This window comes from Schistocerca cancellata, chromosome 1 (genome assembly GCF_023864275.1).
Source record: "Schistocerca cancellata isolate TAMUIC-IGC-003103 chromosome 1, iqSchCanc2.1, whole genome shotgun sequence".
Lineage (NCBI taxonomy): Eukaryota > Metazoa > Arthropoda > Insecta > Orthoptera > Acrididae > Schistocerca > Schistocerca cancellata.
Window position 1 is genome coordinate 287,026,819 of NC_064626.1, and position 23,254 is coordinate 287,050,072.

Genomic DNA, 23,254 nt, shown 5'->3' on the forward strand with positions numbered 1-23,254 from the left:
ATATAGCTGCTCCATTTGCATGTAATGTTCAAATAATTCAAACAGTGTTTCTGTGTCAAGTTTGGCTGGAAACGACCCAGGAGTTTTGGAGGAGATCCAAGAAATACACACATACACTCTCCTTTATACATACAACAGTTACAGTAAAGCAGCAAAATAATAATAATAATAATAATAATAATAGTCATCTTGCAGGCGAATTTGGGGTGTACAGGATGCAAAATTTAATATGAAGATCTGCTATTTGTCATAGCAAAAATGGCTTTAATATGGCTAGGCATCGAGTCAAACCCAGGTGGGGTGACAGACACAGGTACATCAAATCATTCCATGCTGCTTCAGTTCCGTGCCAAACTTCATTAATCATTGTGACTGACAACTAATGGTATGCCAGTCTTTCAGCAACTTATGACCAGATGTCTTCAGTGGATGAGAAATCTGGAGAATGTGTGGTCAGGGCAGTAGTAGAACACCCTCTGTACCAGGTTATGTCAGGACAGCATGGTCTCATGTTATCCTAGTGAAAGACAATGTTATGGAGAAAGCAGAACACAGCCAGAAGCCTTAACAATGCTGCTGTCCAGATTACCAGCTATGTGAACCAAAGATGATCTTGTTGTGTACCAAATGGCACTACATTTATCAACCAGCCAGGTACTCGATCCATATGACAATGACGTATGCTATCGGGTAACGTTCGTTCTGCTGGTACATCCATTGTGATACTGTACACAAAATTGAAACTCGTCTGAAAGAATGTGGGACCATTCCTGCCTACTGGTTTGTCATCACTGTCGGCGCTTTTCTCTGCGGTAAGGGAAGCCACGACTATAGTTGCTGCCTTGACAGCCCAAGGTGTTCCAGATGTCGTCCTGCTGTCCATATGGGTGTACTGGTCTTTACAAACAAATCCATTTCCTGACTGAAGGTCGTGGCGTGACTGTACGATACTGCATTATTGAACAGACGATATGCCTGTTGCCTTGGACCATCGAGAACATATATGGCGCTGAGTAAGGGTTTCATAAATTAACTGAGTCCTCTGTAGGATCCAGGCCAATATGAGTGGCAACATCACGGAACAATAAGCCACAGTCTTGATAGGTCACGATCCTGCCGCTTTTGAATTCCGAGAGTGAATGAGAAATCCGGAGTATCTGTTGTTCAGTGCACGTTCTGTATCAGGATAGGTCAAGACAACATGGGCAGCATGCGGTCTAGCACTATCCTAGTGAAAGATAACGTCGTGGAGAATTCGAAAGTAGGACACAGCCATAGGCTGGTAGATGTATCTCATTTTTACGCGAGACATAATGCGTTCTTTGCACAAAGAACCAAAATTCAAATGCACAAACAAAACTATTGGCTTGTACCTCTGACGCCGGTCTGTTGTAGAATTGTAGAACATTTTTTGTGCTCTGACTTATCACATTTCTGGAAACCGGAAGTCTCCCCTGTAGGACTCAACATGAGTTCCTAAAACAACGATTGTGTGAAATCCAACTGGCTGTGTTCGCCCAGGCAGATGCCGTGTTCCTTGACTTCCGGAAGGCGTTCGATACAGTTCCGCACTGCTAACCCAGTAGACATTGCGTATTGACTTACAAAAGGTGGAGTAATTTTGATTTACAGGTAAGTTGTGTACACTGCCCCTCTCGTTAAAAATCCAAGTTTTACATCTTCTTCCTCTTGTCAGTTACCCGCCATCTGGAAAAACCACTAAGAAATGCCACTTTTTCCAGCTTTTCTTCAGTAACTTGCTTCCAGTTCATTTTAGGTAAAAATAGGCCATTATCACTTTTAAAGAGCGCTAAATTTCCTGCAAGTTTCATATACAACACGTTGAATTCGGAACAGCTACGAAGATACAAAGCTGTGAAAATCTGCAAAATTGTCAAGAAATCGCAAAAACTTAGATATGTCAGTGGTTTCGCCGTAATAAAGCCTTGACGGAATTTCATGATATATCTTAAGTGTGAATGAACCCTAGATTCGACCTCTTGCGGGAACCACGCTCAATGCTACGAGCATCGAGAATGGTGGACACGGGAGCACTACGTATGTATTGTGCGGCAAGTTGAGTATTAAGCCCGACGTGAAGCGTGCTCAGTTAGCGGAAGCAGTTAAGGCGACCGCTCGTGTAAAGCGGGAAATCTGGGTTCGAGCCTCGATCCGGCACAAATTTTCACTTGTCGCCACTGAATTATTTCGGTGCGCTCATGCGGCTGACGTAGGTATCTCACTTTCTTCATGTGTGTATACGGTCGCAGAACCATGAATACGTGGTGTATGTTCTGTGGAATGCGACTCCGACTTCTTAAATACTGTGCCACCTCACTCGATAAATTACATAACTCAAGATTTTCAAGAAAAAAATGTTGTTAGGTTTATCCGTATGTAATGAACAACATGAGTTGTAAAATCAACAATTTTTCCACTCCAGTCAATAATTATACGAAACAAATCAAAATTTCTGTGATTAAGCAATAATTACTAAAGCAAAAAAAAAGATTGAAACCAATTAACCAAAGGAAATTGCGAAAATTGAGTTTGTGTCGCTCCACTGGATCTCATATTTTATGTTCTAGCATTATATCCGAGATTTGCACTGCTGGACATAAACATATGTTCAGAGTGAATAATACTGCGTCTTACGAGTGTAGATGCAGGCCTTCCCATTCATCCTTCATTATGGAAGTTCGTCTGAATCGCATTAATAATTTTAACAATAATAATGATAATTATTTATAAACGGTGGCGAGCAATTTTGTAGGACATTGTAAGTCGTTGACCGTACGGTTTTACATAGTGAACTGAACTGATGAAAGAAGCCATGCGGACCATATTTTAGCAGTAATGATAGCCATTTCTCTCAATTATCGCTTAATGGACGGGTCTTGTCGGCGCATCAGAAGCCCATAAAGAATACTGAACCATGACGGCGTTAGCGTATTTTCAATTTTTCTGCTTCGGTCTGCTCGAGCACGCGCTACTGAAGTGTAAATATTGCTTATTGCAGGCAGAAATGGACTGCATAGCTTTTCCACAACAAAAATACGCAATGACACGCTTTTAATTATTTTTGTTTGAAACTGGCAATCAACTAGTTATTTTAGATACACACACGTAGTAACAGCACATCTAAAGCCCACATCCATTACGAGACAACACAATCCTGCAATTCACAGTTTACGATTTATGAGCGTTTCAGTTAAGTCTTATCAGTTTCTCCCGCCACCACCAAATATACTAATAAATGCAAGCGTGACTCAAAAACTAAGATAAGAAGACCTCTCAAACACAAACTCTGTCCCGCTCCGATATTGTAATGTGGCAATTATGCTAACAGCTTTTCAGCACATCACCATGCTTCTCCAAATGTTGGTTTTCTTTGGTTCACCGATGCCCCACTGGCTGTATACATGGCGAATTGAGCGCTGTGACACACTGAACAGTTGTAGAAGGCAGCAAGCAATAAGGAACAAACGACTTGGAGTACCATTTTACTGCGCTATGAAGCCCGACCACACAATCTGATAACTAACGGGCTTTGGTGTCGCTAAATCGTTGGTACTGAGACCAACCTTTCGCGCTGTTCCAAACTGGAGGCTAAAAGTTCCATCTCTCTGCAACACACCAGATACGAAATTTCAACACATATTCCTGACGAGCCTGTAGGGGCTTCACACAACTCACTTTTACACAGGAATCGGCTCCTTGGTGTACCATTGTAGCAATCGTTTCGACAAGCATAACTAAAGAAGGCACTTACGCATTACTTGTTAACTGTATTCCTGCTCACAAAATAAAGTTAATCTATGAAATCATAGCTTCTTGAATCGTTTTTGTACTTTCGTAATTTCTGTTTACGATTTTTACCTCTTACTTGTGACCCAACATATACATTCAGACTATTTCATATATGTATAAGTACATAAAAAATACTAGATTTTGGTTCCATATCTTTGTGTGTGGCCAAATATAACATCCACATAAACGCACAAAGTTTCAAATGACTCGTTTGTGGAATTTTTGCAACGTTTCTTCCGTTCTGAAAGTGTACAGCGAACCCTGAAATTCAATGCAGACAGCTCTGTCCAAACCCGGCGAGTATGCTTCGTACTGATAACCACTTTCACACTATCCTGTTTCGAAATAATTTCCCTCGCTGTAGCGAAAGGCTGCACGGGAGTGTTCCAACCAGAGAGATTCGGGGGCTCTCACCTCCCCGCCCTCCAACTGTCACACAGGAATCTCTCAAACTTTCGCTGTGCAACGCCTGCGTGCTGTATTTGTCAGAGCTGTGTAACGGCTGCATGCTGTATTTGTCAGAGGTAGTGATACCACATATACACTGCTGGCCATTAAAATTGCTACACCAAGAAGAAATGCAGATGATAAACGGGTATTCATTGGACAAATATATTATACTAGAACTGACATGTGATTACATTTTCACGCAGTTTGGATGCATAGATCCTGAGAAATCAGTACCCAGAACAACCACCTCTGGCCGTAATAACGGTCTTGATACGCCTGGGCATTGAGTCACACAGAGCTTGGATGGCGTGTACAGGTATAGCTGCCCATGCAGCTTCAACACGACACCACAGTTCGTCAATAGTAGTGACTGGCGTATTGTGACGAGCCAGTTGCTCGGCCAGCATTGACCGGACGTTTTCAATTGGTGAGAGATCTGGAGAATGTGCTGGCCAGGGCAGCAGTCGAACATTTTCTGTACCCAGAAAGGCCCGTACAGGACCTGCAACATGCATCTGCATCTTGCAAACGTCCCCATCTGTTGATCGAGACGTGGCTGCACGATCCGTTACAGCCATGCGGATAAGATGCCTGTTATCTCGACTACTAGTGATACGAGGCCGTTGGGATCCAGCACGGCGTTCCGTATTACCCTCCTGAACCACCGATGTCGTATTCTGCTAACAGTCATTGGATCTCGACCAACACGAGCAGCAATGTCACGATACGATAAACCGGAATCGCGATAGGCTACAATCAGACCTTTATCGAAGTCGGAAACGTGATGGTAAGTTTTTCTCCTCCTTGCACGAGGCATCACAACAACGTTTCACCAGGCAACGCCGGTCAACTGCTGTTTGTGCATGAGAAATCGGTTGAAAACTTTCCTCATGTCAGTACGTTGTAGGTGTCACCACCGGCGTCAACGTTGTGTGAATGCTCTGAAAAGCTAATCATTCGCATATCACAGCATCTTCTTCCTGTTGGTTAAATTTCGCTTTATAGCACGTCATCTTCATGGTGTAGCAATGTTAATGGCCAGTAGTGTATATATATATGTGTGTGTGGGGGGGGGGGGTGAGGGGAGGGGGGAGGATCAAGCAGACAAAGGAATGTGGGACCCCAGACTTGTAAAGCCACATTCGCGTCATGGACTTGGGGAAAAAATTGCTGCACTGTTAAAATTAGGTATATTTTTCTGGCGTTGGGCATCTTTCCATTCTGGCCGCAGGAGTATTTTTTCCCCCCGTACACCTTCCTTTTCCTTCTCCTTTGCACTGCATCTGCATCTACATCAATTCTCCGCAGATCACTCTATGGTGTTCGGGGGGGGGGGGGGGGGGTCGGAGGAGGGGGTATACAGTGTCCAATACAGTTTTGTCTCCGTGCTGTTACATTCGCGGATAGGCAGGAGCTGCTGTTGGTACTCCTCCCTATTATCCCGAATTCCTCTAATTTTGACGTCACGGTCGTTACGTGATATGTGCGTCAGAGGATGTAATACTCCCTTCGGAAAATATACTGTCGGTATTTTAATAGACTGCCGCACATAGTCTTCAATATATTTTACTGGAGAAAGTTGAGAATTTTTATGATACGATTATCAAAATAAAATAAGGGGAATCAGAGCTCGCACGGAAAGATGTAGGTGTTCCTATTTTTCCACCGTTGTTCGAGAGTGGAATAACAGAATTATTGTGAAGGTGGTTCGATAAATACTCTGTCAGGCACGTAAGTGTGATATGCAGAGTAGCCATGTAGATATAGAGATGTAGAACTGTAGAGGAAGACAGGGGTTGGAATATAACCAACAAATAATTAAGGAATTTGTGTGGAAGTGCAATTCTGAAATGAAGGGTTTGGTATAAGAAGGGAATTCGTGGCGGGCCGCATCAAACTAGTTAGAAATTGGAAGAAATACGTGTCCCACATTGACAGACAATAATCTAGATTCGAGTGGACGAGTTGTATGCAGCCTCTTTCGTGGACGTACTTCACTTCAACGTTCGTCACATTCAATCTGGTACCTGACATCTCCACGATTAGATTTGTATTGTCGTTTCACCTTTTATTGCTCCAGGTGGATGTTGCTGTTTTGGTAGCCAAGACTGGTTTGATGCGTTTCGAGGCTTTCTAAACGTTTTATAACAATCTTACCTATTGTTTGCATTTGGCTCTCACAGACAACTGCGCTCAAAACCGCTTTCATGACTCTTTTTCTAGTCTCAAAATTTACATTCTTTGATGTCAGCAACTGTTTCACTTTATAGAAAGCTTTTTTGCCTTGTGCAATGCTTGCAACTGTGTCCTTGCAACTATCTCCTCCTTGCGTTTTCTCTCTTTATCTGTTGTACTCGCCAGGTAGCAAAATCCACGTATTTGTGTTGGTTTTTTATTGACGTCAGTACATACTAGATAGCTGCAGTCAAACAATAGCTGGTTTTTCTGCCTGTTTATGCGCGTGACAGCACTTACGTTATCCATTTAGCACGCTTTCTCTGACATTTTGAAACAGTACCAAGATGGGTCATTCAATAATTAGCGAAGTTCGTTGTTGAAACTAACATATTTTTCAGATAACCGTATTCCAGATTTGCTCTTCAATAAAATGCGCGCTGTCTTAGATGCTTCTGTACATGCAAACATGGTATACGGACGAAACTTAAGTGCCATTGTTATTTTTTCTCCTCCTGTTTTAGTAAAATAATCCAGCGGATAACAATCTCTGTCATAAGACGCATGCACCGACACTTTACATAGTTCAAGGGAATATTTAATTTCACGACGTTTGACATTACTACTTGTAGAAGTTTATAAGTTAAACTACGGGTTGTAGGGTCCCCGGCGATGATACCTGGGTACGCATTTCTCAGAGGTTCCTTCTTATGGTTGCTTCGGTTAGGGGTGTATGACACACCAGTCCCTGACACCCGAGGATTCCTTCTTTGGAGCCTTTGCCGCGTGAACTGATGTCAAGCTGTATACGTGTGTAAAGTTAATATGTGATTTTGTTTGACAGCCGCACATGTTTCCAAGATTGTGCAGCTCAGCAGTCTTGCTTTCGTTCACAAGGCCAACTGAAATTCCTCTACAAAACTAATACTCGAAACTAGCGTGAGCCGACGTATTACTATCATCCTCCAGTTTGATACAAATAAACTTACAGCAGGAACTGGTCTTGTTTCATCCGTTGTGGATACGGAAACTTGCTTTTGGTAGCTATGTAGTTCGTCATATATGTTTCGGCTTTAAGTCCATTTCGGATATCATGAGTTACAATTTAATCTCCCAGAGCCACTCGTATAGCACCTCATAAAAGTCTTATCTCTGAAGTTTCCATTCTTCTCTTATCTTGCGCCTTATGCTCATGATTCACTTCCATAAATAAAAGAGTAGATTTTGAGATGAAGTCTGCTTTTTAGTTTTAAGGTGTTACACCCTCTATCTCCTAACGTGTCTTCTAATGCATTAACTGAATTTGTTGTATTTTCTAGATATAATACGGTTACTCAAATTTCTTTACAGACAAAAATGGGCCTGTTTAAAGGAATTTCCGTGGTATTTGCATGGTGGCCGTTGTTTTAGCATTCCACAAACATTTTCCATGGATCACCATTATTTTCGACTTGTTATCCGATTTATTCACGATTCCTAGTACTCTGTTAAGTTGTGCTACATTCCTCTGCAGGTTGACCCCAGTACCGTCTACCGGAACAGCACTTGATCGTCGAGAACGAGTTAGTCGTAATGAATCTGATGTGTACGTTTTGAGTACGTCTCCTTCCAGTCACGTAAAATATTTCTTACACAAAAATTTCAAACAAAAAAGGTGTTCGGTCACAACCAAGGTCATACAATTGTCGTATTTTTGTAAAAATTCTCGAACGTTTTGAAAAATATTGTATTTGTAGTATATTATAAACTACATGTACTGCCTAAAAAACTGATTTACAAGAGAACTAGAGTAAAAACATCAACAAGATTTTCTATCTACGATTCAAATTGAAAATCTACTTCTCCCTTTTTGGTTTAATACAGAGTAACCGTTGTTTTCTGGACCCTCGTTAATACATTCTGAGGCAAGAAGTGCTCCATTCAATGTACTGGTGTCAGTCGGTTTTTGATTTTGGTTTTCATGAGGTTTACCTGAAATTTAGCTTTACTACGATGGTTGTTTGTATTTAACAATTCCACTAGGGATTCCAGAGTATTGTTAATTGTTTTCCATACAAGAGAACATTGTTTGAAACGACATTTTAGCGCTTTGAGATTCAGGTGGTCGCTCTACTCCTGAAACTTAATAATCCGAACTCAGTGCAAAATAAAAGTGATTCGTTATAGTTAGCTTTTTGAAAAATTTTTTCCAGGGTCAGGCTTTGAAGCCTCGTTCTCGACTTCAATTGTTGAGCCATGGTCAGCCGCTCTGCACTCAGTCTCTCCGGCTGAAGTTGGTGATTGACAGGGACCACATTGTCCTTAATCAAGAATCCGTAAAAACTTACGTGCATTTCATTAAATATATCCAGTGTATTAATTATTTCCCCAACAAATGTGTATAATGTATATCTGATAAACATTTAGAGCTTAGACAAAATTCTCGTATGTTTGGGTACGATGTTTGCTTTTGCCTCGTACCTCGCACAAACGATGAAATTCTCGTATCGCACGAGAATCCTCGTACATATCACAACCCTGCTCACAACACTGTCTTTGACTTTGTTTTATTACTATGAAATCCTTACCTGTAAATATTTTTCTAAACGTTCAGGCTTCTGATACATTTAATTATATTACCGTAAAATGAAGAACAAACTGCCTTCAGTCGCAACAGTAAATAAACAAAACTTGTGACTGATGGCGGTTTGTTCTTCATTATACGAAAGTAAAACAGTCGCGGACGAAACACTGGAAAACAAGGGATAAAATTAAAATTTAATTATATTAATTTTTTATTTTCGTGGTATCTTCCACAATCTTGATCGTATGATCCTGTTGTATCCTCCTTCATAATCTAAAAATGACATATAATCTGATAGTGCATGTTCTCTGCGTTTCTGTAATATGTACTTAACTGTAAGGATACATTATTTCCTTTTCGAAAACTTTGTTGAGGTTTGAGAAGTATGTGTTATGGGCTACAGTCTATTTTACATTACTGTTGTACAAATTTTACTGACGGGGTACATAAGTGACATTGCCCTACAGTTGCAGGTAATATTTTTATATCATTTCTTTTGATTATTGATCGTGTTTCCCACTGTCCATTCCTTTGGAATCCTTTCTATATTCCACACTTCAATGACAAAAGAAATGAATGTCTTCAGGTCTCTGCTTGGTGTCAAGCGTTAGACTGAACGCCACTTCGGTGGATTGTGTTTCAGTTTCGCTACTCATTTTAGGCAGGTACTTGGATTTTATGAGGTTGACTGGACCCCTTTTCCAAACCTTTCCGCCACATAGAAATCCGAGGTCATCGTGATTCCAACCTGGGGTCTTCGCATGACTAGGCCTAGTCACTAAAGCTAACCACGGGGGCAGCCTATCTTAATGGTGGTCTGTACCATCCATATTTTTCCCCAATAACTGCTGTTCACTCCATCTCATTTTACAGCTTTACATGTTTATTTTAATGTCGGTGAACCCTGCGTCTTAGTCGTTTACTGAAATTGCGTTCCATTGACGTGTACAACTCTGTTCTTCAAGTGGAACAGGTTATATCCTCGTCTTCATGTCCCCTGCCTATTAAAGTTTCCAAAACATTTAAAACCAATATATTATCATTTCCTAAATATAACTGATCTGCATCTGACTGCTCGTTAGTCAGAGACCTTCCCGTTCTGTTTGTGGCTATACAGATAACAACACTGGAGATGAGATACCGTTTGTAGTTGACGCCCTGTTTCTAGCTCAATTGATTGCAGTTCCCTTCTAAGATCTCAGTCCGCATCCGCACCTGCTTTTTTTTCTGAAATACTTACATTCTCAGGCGCCGACTCCATGGGGCCTGAGGGGGCCCGAGCCCCCTCAAAGAAATTTAAGAAAATTGTTAGTTATATTATGCTTTGTAAAATTACAAAATTATGTGAGAATTTTTTATTTTCCTTGTTTGACGGCAGTTACCTTTCAAAATACATTCAGTAATGAGTTAAAACAAATAATTATTATGGTAGCAAGTTAACTGAAAACGACTGGTGTGAATCAAGATAGTGTTACGGTGCTACGGGCACACTCAGAATTTGTCCCGGTGCGCGAAGTTTCGGGTAAAGTCTGGCGCCGGCGCGCCAGCTCTGCGGCTGCGGCGACATCAAAAGGACTGGAGCAGAAGCGCCTTGACGCTTCGAGACATTACGACGTCGCGGCTATATAAAGCCCACCCTGCTGTCGCAGTCATTCAGTGTGGATAGTTTCGTTCAGTGCATGCTGCAGACGTGTTTAGTGTTCCGACTTTAGTGTCTAGTGGACTAATTTATAAGAATGTATTTTATTTGTGTACTTTAGTCTCTTCGAGTGTTGTGAATTAAGTTTAGTCTCTTGAGTGTTGTGAATTAAGTTTGCAATGGATAAATTTGTTACCAAAAAAGGCGCGCTTGGAAGTTGATGATACTGCAAGTCAACCTTCAACAATTATTGTGTCGCCAATTGCTTCGTCAGGCGAGAACCGTTCACAACCGAAACGTGGACAATCCAGTAAGGGAAGATCATTTCAGAAGTCTTGCTTGATACATGGCTAGAATATGAAGCATCTACCGAAAAAGTTTTTTGCAAAACCTGCAAAGAGGCAGATGCTAAAAATCTATTACACTTTTCTCCAAAAAAAGATGCGTTTTTTGGGTTTTCTAATTGGAAAAAGGCTTTGGAAAAATTCCGTCTTTGAAAATACGTTTACGCATAAAGAAAGTGTTCTAAAACTAAATTCTATCTCTAACCGAAGTGAGCCTCCCAACTGAATGAACAGTTAGGTAGTGATATGAAGAAAGGCAGTTTAGCTCTTGAGACAATTTTTACTACCGTGCAATTTCTATGCTGACAAGGACTATCTATTAGAGGACACTCTGAAAGAATGACACACCTGAGTTAAAGATTGGTTAGGGCGTTCGGGGTATAAGTAGACGTCCCACGATATTCAAAATAAGATTGTTGATCTACTAGGAAAGTCTGTCCACTTTCAAAACCCCAAAAGAATAGTACAAAGCTATTTACATTGAAGTTTGTGAAACGGTGCAATCTTGCGTTAGTGAGCGGTTTGCTTCAATTGGACTCACACAGGTCATTGCAGTTGAACAAGAGTGCTTGCTTTTAGTAAACAGAGGCGAAGCAAATTTGGACAAATCAACTGAGTTTATCAAAAATGCCCTAGACATCGAGAGACTGCGCTTACACTTGAATAGGTTAGTCGATATCGCTAATAAAAAACAACTGGTCTTAAAAACATGCGTGATGTAAGAAAGTACATTACGCAAGAGCCTGAAGTTGGAGAAATGTTAACGGAAGTAGTGTAGTGCATTAAGCTTCTCCAAGTGGGTTCCAATCACGGTAGCAACAGCAGAACGGTCACTTAGCGCCCCTAGACGTCTGAAGTCTTATCTCCGATCAACAATGGGACAGAAGCGATTGAACAACTAGGCTGTTCTTTTATGGTGTAAGACCCAATTAAAACCCTCTATTTAGCTACATACTTTTTGACTGAAAGTATTAGGCATACTGTATTGACTTTATTAATTGTATTAAAGCATTAACTTCGAGATATTTTTTTTATTTAGTGAACCCTGAGCCTTATTCAAAGTAAGCTTCAATTAGCTATTTCACTTAAAAATGAAAGTGCCATTACTGTGCGACAGCAATATTTTATGTTTTATAATTTTAATAATAGTTTAGGATTTAATTAAATATAATTTCAGTCTTTTCAGAGCTATGTATTCACTGCTCTGTAATAGTCTATAAGCGTGATTATTACTGTAAATTAAATTAGCTTTTTACGAAAATACCGTGCGTGTTTATGTTTTGTTTCTTTTTTCAAAGCCAAAAAATGTGTCAGGCTTGTCGACTTTCCTGGAGTGTCGAGTTATCGAGAGTCCAGTTTTCGGGGTTCTAATGTTGATCATATGACTCTAAAATGCTTTAATAAAACTTTAAAACTCACTATTTTTCATCTAAAATTTAGAAAATTTCCCGGGACAAGACCACTAGTATGCTCTCCCCCCCCCCCCCCCCCCAGAATGTTTTATAAGTCTGCGCCCCCGCTTACATTGGTAGGTATCAGAGCATAGTGGTATCTGCTAATTTGCAAGAATCGAATTATTTGCGCTGCTTTGTAGATTGCTATACTATTACTTCGTGAAAAGCCCATGCGTTGTCCTAATAAGGCTCCTATTGCAATAAGTTCTTTAAAATATAGGAAAGATATTCTTAGAAAAATCAATATTTTTTTTGCTTTAAAAGTTTCACCGAGCGTTCCAGAATATTTAAAAGTGAATTACCGTACGTGCAGACATTGGCATATCGTATCATCGAGGCCAGCGAGCTACTTGGCCCCATCTTAGCAAAATCGTACTGTAATTATTGATAACGTTACGTGTATTTCGATCGATTCTTTACGAATTATAGCAAAAAACAGGCATAAAAAGCTTACACTAAAAAATTTCGGTAGTTATGGGATAAATAAAACTGTTTCTAAACCATCTAATAGTCAGGAAATTAAGGGTGGACCACGGCGACAAGTAGATTTAGACACTACCCATACAACACATATCGATAAAAGCTATTTCCTGGCACCAAAGTACGAGTTCAGTCGTAACATAGACGGAAATTGTGGACGATAGTGAAGAGTAAAATGGTTATTGATCCGCAAGCTTTTGATTCGAAAAGCGGCATTATTTTGAAGGTTTATGAATTCCTAAGGAGAGAGTCTTTTCTGACGTTTCCTGGTGTTTCCGAGAGAGACCAAATGATGAGTTTGTCAGCTCAGTTGCTTGTTTACTCCTTAATTAACAATGCCGTTAAGGTTTTTCTCTGAGAGGTGTCCGTTTCTTCGATTTTGACGTCGCTAGACGCTAATTAAGCTGATTAGGAACTTTTTTCCAGCTCACTTCATAATTGTCTACATGAGCGCGTTCGCTGAATTGGTTTGGTTCTCAGCAGAAGTTTTCCCAAATCAGATTACAGTATCGACTTAACTTTTTCCAGTCGAATGAACGAACTGCGACCTTAAGAGTTCCTAAAAGCCAACCTGGTCCCCTCTTACACAATGGTCCAGGTCGTGTGACTGACGTACCCGAACATCTTCGAGCCATAGCTGTGATGGGAAGATCCACTTCTCAGACCCCAAAACCGTTGAGCTTACGAAGCAATAATTCCCACGACACGTTGGGATAAAAAATAACTGGACGGAAAAAGAACAACAGCGCATTTTCTGGAGATGGGTCTTGAGGTTGGTACCGGATCTTAAACGTTAATAAACACCACAAACTGAAGCCCGAAAAAATTAGGTGAACGAGCACCGATGACATGCGAGCTGTGTCATAGAGTTCGGAAGCGCATCCAATTTAATAACCCGTTTATTACAGAAATACAGCTGCTAAAGTGTAGCCCAGACAAATACTAACAGAAGGTTGTTAGCCAAAGCCAAATGGTTAAAGCCGGCCGCGGTGGCCGTGCGGTTCTAGGCGCTCCAGTTCGGAGCCGCGCTGCTGCTACGGTCGCAGGTTCGAATCCTGCCTCGGGCATGGGTGTGTGTGATGTCCTTAGGTTAGTTAGGTTTAAGTAGTTCTAAGTTCTAGGGGACTGATGACCACAGCAGTTGAGCCCCATAGTGCTCAGAGCCATTTGAACCATTTGAACCAAATGGTTAAGTAGCTTTTCATAAATTCTATCAACGACTTCAGTGTGCCTTCATCTTCTCTTGAGAGTATTATGTGTAGTTCTTCTGAGACCGGCTTGGAGTTCTTGTATGAGGGCAGCACTATTCACAGTCCGAGCGATCAATCATAGACATCATCTTGCAACCACCTCCAAAGGCAAAACTCGAAAGGGGCAAGGTCTGGAGAGCTTGGTGGCCAAGAACGCGATCATTTATGCCAATCCATCTGATCCATCATCTGGACCTAACATGCCCCGTAAGATGGATCGGCAGAAATGGTCGCAAAATTATCTAGAATATTGTCTTAAGGAAACACAGCGATCGGTAAAATTATATTAAAATCATTTCGAAAAACAATCATGATCGCATGTACGTTGTATATTTCGTTTGGTGACCGGTTTCGATATTTTATAAGACCATCAGCAGACCATTTTTTACTACTTGGTGGCACCAGGAGCCAGTGTTCAACACTCCTCCAGAGCGGGCTGCTCCACGCCACCGGCGTGGAGTAAAAAAAAAAAAAATTGTCTGATGATTGTCTTATTAATGACCGAAACCGGTCCCAAACGAAATACACGGCATACATGCGATCATGACTGTTTAGAGAAATAATTTTAATAGAAATGGTAACGTTTCTTGGTCACCACGATTAGACTTTTGCCTGTGGGAATGTTTGAAAGGCGAAGTCTACAGAAAGGAGTAATAAACACAAGAAAGGAACTGATCTGCTACCCTCATAAATTAACTCCAAGAAGACTTTATAGAGAATTCGAAAGTGCGTTGTAGTCAGAGGTGAAATTTATGAAAATCAACTTGGAACTCAATCGTTTGTCTTTGTTTAAGCCGCCTCCATAGGGTTCACCGTGCCTGACTGCTATGGGAGGACTTGTGTTAGATTTCCAATACTGCCAGGGGTTTTTCCTGGCCGGAAGGACTGGAACGGGGTGCACTCAGCCTCGTGGTGCCAGTTAAGAAGCTACTTGTCCGAGTAATAGGGCTCCAGGTTACAAAAAGCGACAACGGCTGGGAGAGCCCTACGCCTTGCCATACTACATCCAGTGACGACATTGGCAGAGGATGATACGAAGGTCGTTCGATACCGATGGGCGTGCCAAACCTGTGGTCGAAGTTCATGTTTACGTTCCGCTCTTTATGCCTGTTACATTGTAACAGATATAGCTAGCAAAAACTGTACAAATGTTATACGGAATGTTAGTCTATACTGCTACTTCATAAAATGTTTACTATTCCCCCTGAAATGCCTTACACGTAAGAATGAGGATGGAGACACTCGGAATGTTACACTTAAGAGACACCATTAACTTGTCTACGTATAGTCAACATGTCACACTGCGCATATTATGAGCTACACGTGTGTCTCATATCAGCTTGCATAGGATGACTTATGATGGAGCGTGTCCAATGTTGCAGGTGCTGGGCATTGTGTGCATGGCGTGCGCGTCACCCGCCTTGCTGTCGGGCACCCACTGGTTCCTGTTCGTCGCAGCCGTCAGCTTCACAGCCACACTCATCTGGGTCTTCGTCTACCTACTCAACATTCGTGAGGCCCTCAAGCTGCCCATTAACTGGATACTCACGGTCAGTTTCACTGCCCTGCAGATCAGCTCATTTACACCTTTTCATCTCTGTGTACCTTTTACACTCGATTGACAATAGAAATAAATCACCCAGTTTGACGAACATACGAGGTTTCCTTTTCAAACTTTGCACATTCAGCCAGTCACAGAAACGGAAATGTGGAACATGTCCATATATATTACAAAAGTGTGTGTGTGTTCCACATCTCCTAAATCATGGGACTGATGTCCATGAAACTTGGTACACATATCACTTACTGTCTGGAAAGCACCAGGTATAAACCACCTTCCTCCCAAAAGGATGGGGGTAAAGTGCAGTTAAACTGCCGCATGAGGCATGAATTTTTGATTTATTACTAATTTCTTTACTACCAACTCTACTCACAACACATTTCACAGTATCCAAATATACTGCTGGATATATCTGCAAGATAATATCATTGTACCACACATAGTCCAGCATATGCTGTATAAAAACGAAACCACAGTGCGAAATTCGCTACACGTAGAGATGATGTATGTGTACAAACATGAGTGAAATATGTTAAATATATATAAAATATATGTGACAAGTGTGTACATGGGCAAAGCCTTTGGTAAAAGGGTCATTTTAAACTTCTAGATAAACCAAAATTGAGATATAAATTCGATACGTAGAACAGACAAACAATAAAAAGTACTTCTAATATACTGCATTTGTTACAGTCTTCACTCCAAAGGCTGGTCTGATGCAGCTCTCCACACTAGTCTACTCTGTGTGAGCCACTTCATCTACTTGGAATTAGTCCAACATACAATTCACTTGACGTATTTACTGTAGTAAAGCCTCAGTCTATGATTTCTACCTCTGACACTTCTCCTTCTCTCTGTGTTGTAAAGCGCTCTTGTACCCAATTCAATAAAATATCTCCTCATTAGTTACTTGATCAACCAAGCTAATTGTTGTCTTCACACCACTTTTCAAGACACTGTCCTTTCCATTAAATTGATCTTATCAGTTCTTTGGCCTGCCTGACAGGATTACAATTTCAGTGAATATTAAAATTCTCATTTCTTATGTCTGAATTTTAATTTACTTTGCAAATTATTGCTTACTCAATGCATTTCTCTATAAAGCATTCAATATGCATGTGGTATTTTTATAGTTCTATTGGAAAAACTTTTCTGCACTAAGTGAAGTTCAGCAACATGTTCTTTGTTGTACAAAGGAGGCAGCATGTGTACAGTAATTCCATGGCAGCAAAAGTAGTTTTTTTACATTACACTGATAAGGTGGCAAATGTGTAATAGTGTAAGTGGACAACGTATAGTCGAGCTGACTTGACCACAGTAGTTCAAGGATATTCAAATTGGGTAGTTGTGTAGATTTAGGAAGCACATTCTTATTTTATCCTTGTGAGAGTAACATTGAACATCGCAAGCCATGTCAGTAGGAGCATTATCCTCTTGGAAGAAGTCCTACTGGGAACAATGCCTTCCTTGGTCACTAACTATGGCCACAATAAATGTTTTTATGGAATGTGCCACTTATCTTTCCTTTCAACATGGTTATGTAACCAACTGAAAAATTCTCTGTGACCTTCTAGATTGCTACAGAACTTCTTTGAAGGTTCATAGTTTAAAGAAGATAATTTCAACTGAACTCTTCTCCTGGAAGAATTCTCAGATCTCTGCAGATGTGTCCTTGCAATCTCAAATCCTCGTGTTTGTGATGTTACTTCATTGTTCTTGTACTCTTGCACATACAAAGGGTGATTAGGAATCATGCTGACAAATTTTGTGCACAGTAGGTTTTACGATAAATGGCAGCATCAGTTGGCATCATAGTGCCCTCTATATTCCAGAGCATACAACATGCAGACATCAAATACAACAAAAACCATCAAGTGAAAATGAAAGCTTACATAAAAGTAACCTTTAAAATCACATGACGATTTTTACTGTCAGAAGTCTTAGAAAAACTTTAAAAATGCAGTATAGGCATAATAACTTTTCTGTATCTGTTATTATGAAATTACTATGTGCTTTTACATTAGATATATTTCCATAAAATTTTATTTTGTACTTTACATCAAAGGGTATAACTCCTCTGTAAATTTAAAAATTATTGTAAGCACTAAAGTGAAGATGTCTGTTGGAAGTAATCATCACAGTACATGTTACACCTCATAGTAAATGTTGTGCTATTATGATATGGGGCAACAAAGTTTGAATATGAAACTTCCTGGCAGATTAAAACTGTGTGCCCGACCGAGACTCGAACTCGGGACCTTTGCCTTTCGCGGGCAAGAGCACTTGCCCACGAAAGGCAAAGGTCCTGAGTTCGAGTCTCGGTCGGGCACACAGTTTTAATCTGCCAGGAAGTTTCATATCATCGCACACTCCGTTGCAGAGTGAAAATCTCATTCTGGAAAGTTTGAATAATTTGCTGTGTAGGAGAATCTGTATATTTGTGTATATTTTTCTGTTTCTGTATTTTTTTGATGGTGGCTATAAATAGGGCCTCATTTGTGTTAACATCCTGTTTTAATCTGCCAGGAAGTTCCAACATCCTCATGTCTGATGGCTTGTATGTATTTTTAACACTGAAGTTGGTCACACAGTGCCCAAAATTGATCTGTAAAATAAAGGATTTCAATATTTATGACTGATGCTGCCATTTATCCAAAATATATTGACAATAATACTGTCCTGGTGCACACAGTTCCCAATGGAATTAGGCATCAAAAAAATTTTGTTGAGTGCTAGGTCACACACAAAGGGTCGTAATTTTTTATAATAAAAATAAATAAATAAAAGCACTCACCCTTCTTAACCCATTGTTTATGAATTACTAGCGATCTGCCTCGGTTTTGCATGGGTATCAGCATCAAATTGGCTGTTGTAGTGGTAACAAATTATACTTACAAATCTTTCTGATGCATCAATCTATCTGTTAGTCCCTACAGTAGTTCCTGTGAGTAGTGTTCATATACAGTCAGAGAAACGTGGAGATGGATTTTCGTTTAAAATATGTATAGATGTGGATGAGATGTTCATACTAATTCACAAATTAATAACAACAATGGTAAATAAATTACTATACATTTTATTAAAGGCAAGCTAGGGGGTTTAATGCTCCCTATGAGATCGTTAGAGGTGAAACACAAGCTTTGTTTGGGGAAGAAAATCACTTGCGTCCTTTTGAAAGAACAGCAGAAAACCTACATTTGGATGGCAATATGACCACCATTCTGAGTTGGGGTCTCCCAACCAGTAATACCATATGACCTTTTATTTTTCTCCTGCATATGAGTGCAGTGTCATACCTGTGCTCCTCTCCCCTCAATCCAGGCCATCAGCTTATGTCTGGTGGTGCTTGGAGAATTGCACACTACACTCTTCACATGCCCCTGTACAAAGGAGCATTGTACAAAGTGAAGGCACTGGCTATACAGCTGATTGAGATTGACCTGTTCAGCATTTCCTACAGCTGGCAGTTAGCTGTACTTACACATAAACACTGAAATTTTTCCCAACTCCATCTTGCTGGAATAGAGGGCACATCGATAGATGTACAAGTTGACATTGCTTTGGTTGTTGTTATTGCTTGTGTTGCCCATTATTCTTTTCTAAAAAAAATAGTCTATCAAATGCAATGAGTGGCTAAATGCCACACTAAATAAGAAACGAACTATTGAACAAAAAAAAGAAAAATGCCAGTCAGACTAAAAGATTTGGTGAATAAGTTCCAGAGTGTCCATGGATATGTTTCTTTTAAGTAATTATGTTATTATTGATAACTTTTTTGTGAGATGGAATCTTAATTTTGGTAACAAAATCTATGAAAACTTAGAACATTGAAAGTTAAAAATGGTATTTATGGTTGATAACAATAGTGAACATAGGATGAATTCAGTACAATAGTAGAAGAAGAAGTAATTTTCATATGTGCCAGACAGCCCTCTCTTGCGTTCAGAATGAAGTTTTATGTTTGGGGGAAAAGTCTGTAACAGGCTGCAGGTGAATATCTTGTAGGAAATTGAAAATCCCCAAATATTCAAACACAGACAAAAATAATATCTTGTTAGCCACTTCTACAATACAATTGTATTGGAATACATCACCTTGGGAATGTGACATCTATGCAACTCTAATGTTTGAATTAGATAGATCCCAATTTCGCTAGGATACTGACAGCTAATAGTGGTCTGTATAATGTTAAAATGCTTTGCTTGACATGAATAACACAGCTGAGTAGTGCTGGAGGAGGAGCAGAGTAGTTTTGCAAAATAGCTCTTTTTCTTCTAATATGTTTTATGGGGTATTCTAGGGGTAATAACCATAATTATAAGTTTGAGTAGATTACACTAGTTATAATTTGTTGTTAGTATATACACTCCTGGAAATGGAAAAAAGAACACATTGACACCGGTGTGTCAGACCCACCATACTTGCTCCGGACACTGCGAGAGGGCTGTACAAGCAATGATCACATGCACGGCACAGCGGACACACCAGGAACCGCGGTGTTGGCCGTCGAATGGCGCTAGCTGCGCAGCATTTGTGCACCGCCGCCGTCAGTGTCAGCCAGTTTGCCGTGGCATACGGAGCTCCATCGCAGTCTTTAACACTGGTAGCATGCCGCGACAGCGTGGACGTGAACCGTATGTGCAGTTGAGGGACTTTGAGCGAGGGCGTATAGTGGGCATGCGGGAGGCCGGGTGGACGTAACCGCCGAATTGCTCAACACGTGGGGCGTGAGGTCTCCACAGTACATCGATGTTGTCGCCAGTGGTCGGCGGAAGGTGCACGTGCCCGTCGACCTGGGACCGGACCGCAGCGACGCACGGATGCACGCCAAGACCGTAGGATCCTACGCAGTGCCGTAGGGGACCGCACCGCCACTTCCCAGCAAATTAGGGACACTGTTGCTCCTGGGGTATCGGCGAGGACCATTCGCAACCGTCTCCATGAAGCTGGGCTACGGTCCCGCACACCGTTAGGCCGTCTTCCGCTCACGCCCCAACATCGTGCAGCCCGCCTCCAGTGGTGTCGTGACAGGCGTGAATGGAGGGACGAATGGAGACGTGTCGTCTTCAGCGATGAGAGTTGCTTCTGCCTTGGTGCCAATGATGGTCGTATGTGTGTTTGGCGCCGTGCAGGTGAGCGCCACAATCAGGACTGCATACGACCGAGGCACACAGGGCCAACACCTAGCATCATGGTGTGGGGAGCGATCTCCTACACTGGCCGTACACCACTGGTGATCGTCGAGGGGACACTGAATAGTGCACGGTACATCCAAACCGTCATCGAACCCATCGTTCTACCATTCCTAGACCGGCAAGGGAACTTGCTGTTCCAACAGGACAATGCACGTCCGCATGTATCCCGTGCCACCCAACGTGCTCTAGAAGGTGTAAGTCAACTACCCCGGCCAGCAAGATCTCCGGATCTGTCCCCCATTGAGCATTTTTGGGACTGGATGAAGCGTCGTCTCACGCGGTCTGCACGTCCAGCACGAACGCTGGTCCAACTGAGGCGCCAGGTGGAAATGGCATGGCAAGCCGTTCCACAGGACTACATCCAGCATCTCTACGATCGTCTCCATGGGAGAATAGCAGCCTGCATTGCTGCGAAAGGTGGATATACACTGTACTAGTGCCGACATTGTGCATGCTCTGTTGCCTGTGTCTATGTGCCTGTGGTTCTGTCAGTGTGATCATGTGATGTATCTGACCCCAGGAATGTGTCAATAAAGTTTCCCCTTCCTGGGACAATGAATTCACGGTGTTCTTATTTCAATTTCCAGGAGTGTATTACAGAAGCAGCCAACAGTGTTTAATGGTAGTCAGTGTATAACTTGACTCATTCCTCATTTCTGAAGGCTCTCCGTCACAATGAGATTGATAGAACAACATGATGTGCAAGTGAATGAGAACAAACAAGAGATTGGCAGAGAGGGGGAAGGGTGGGAGTGGGGGGGTGGGGGGGGTGGAGGTGGGGCCATGGGTGAGGACACTGTCTGTAAATCCACCCATGCTAACAAGAACTTACAAGGAACTGAACAAAAATGGCTTAACAGTTGGTTACTTTGCAGTCTATTCCACAAAGACAGCATGTTTTTGTAAGGGAACACATCCTCTTTAATCCTTCATTTATGAGATATACAATATATATAGTTTTTAATCTACCATTCCTGAAACGTTTTTCACTGAGGTACTGAAACATCCAGAAGCATAGCCTGAGATGACACACATTACGTTCTGTGAGATCACATAATGTACACCCAAAAAATGTTAGGTGTTAAACCTGTTCCGTGTAATTTGTCTGGTGCTATCACATTGTCTTCTTTGTGTAAACCAGAAGCACAGAAATCCAGTCAGGGTGCAAATCCACAAAAGCACTGACAAAAATAATGGAATGGTGTGAATTGGAGAACACAAATAGTTTCAAGCCTTTTAGCTCTGCCTGCTCTGCAGTTCATGTAGATCAAATGGACATAACACCTAATAATCTGCTACCCGGAAAAGCAGCTGTAATATACCTAAATTATGACATGAAACAGTATGCAGACAACAGTTTTTTTTTATTTCACCTAAAAACTGTAGAGTTACAGCTTTCAAAGGGAATGATATACGCAAGGAAAGTATATGCTGTGTCTTGTTTTGGATGACACAGCTTTATTTTTAACTTTGTACCAGACTTATTTCCTTTACCCTTATTTTTTTGCTAGGAAAAAAGTGAATTCATAAAATAATGTTTCCATTAGCTTCACACTCACTTCCTTCACAGTGTATTGTTTGAACATTTTTCTGTGGGTATTCGGATGAATATTAGTGGTAAGACTTAATGTTAATGAAATGTAAAACAAACATACTTGATTATAGAAGATAAGAATTTGGTGCCAGGTAGACAATAGTAGCTCTTCATGTTTGTAATGTGAATATTATTCATTTCCAGGAACTGCTGAACACTGCACTGATGACACTGCTGTACTTGATCGCATTCATTGTGCAGCTTGCCATTTGGTCTGAGTTTCACTACTCCTCCTGGAAATCCAGTAATATTGCTGCTGGGGTGAGTATTTCTTATGCATAAGCCATACAGATATTAAAGAAGAGGTTGTTTCCTCTTGTGATGGTGTACAACTGGTTGTTTAGCTGTTACACACTGTATAACCATAATATGGGTCCAGTTTAATGTGAGCAATTGGAAAATGGGTGAAAGGTTCATGGAAGAGAGTAGAAGTGAATTGCTGTGCTTCCTACATTCTAAACCTCACCTTTGCATTACTCAGCATGTGACTCCTCATAACATAAAATACAATAAGTGGAGGTTATATCACTGTTGACATAGGATATGGTTGTATTGTTGACTACATTTAGTGTGACAGATTAAAAAGTAAAACACAGCAACTGATTGCCATTATGTTATTGGGACATGGAATCTGTGAGATGACATGCATCTATACCCAGTAACATTCAACAGTTTTAATGAGTTAGAGCATTTCTTGTGCTGATGACAACTTTGTGGGGTACCGGTAATGAGGGAAGAA

The 23,254-nt window shown here is 41.0% G+C and overlaps 1 protein-coding gene across 2 annotated transcripts in view; it reads left to right on the forward strand.

Annotated features, from left to right (window-relative positions):
* The window catches only part of LOC126171414 (uncharacterized), a 440,739-nt gene that overhangs the window by 409,641 nt on the left and 7,844 nt on the right, over positions 1 to 23,254 (forward strand). For both annotated transcript variants that reach the window (XM_049920798.1, XM_049920797.1), the window contains exons 2-3: positions 15,548 to 15,715; positions 22,660 to 22,776. In XM_049920798.1, coding sequence (XP_049776755.1) covers positions 15,548 to 15,715; positions 22,660 to 22,776 — 285 coding nt within the window. The remainder of the gene's footprint in view (positions 1 to 15,547; positions 15,716 to 22,659; positions 22,777 to 23,254) is intronic.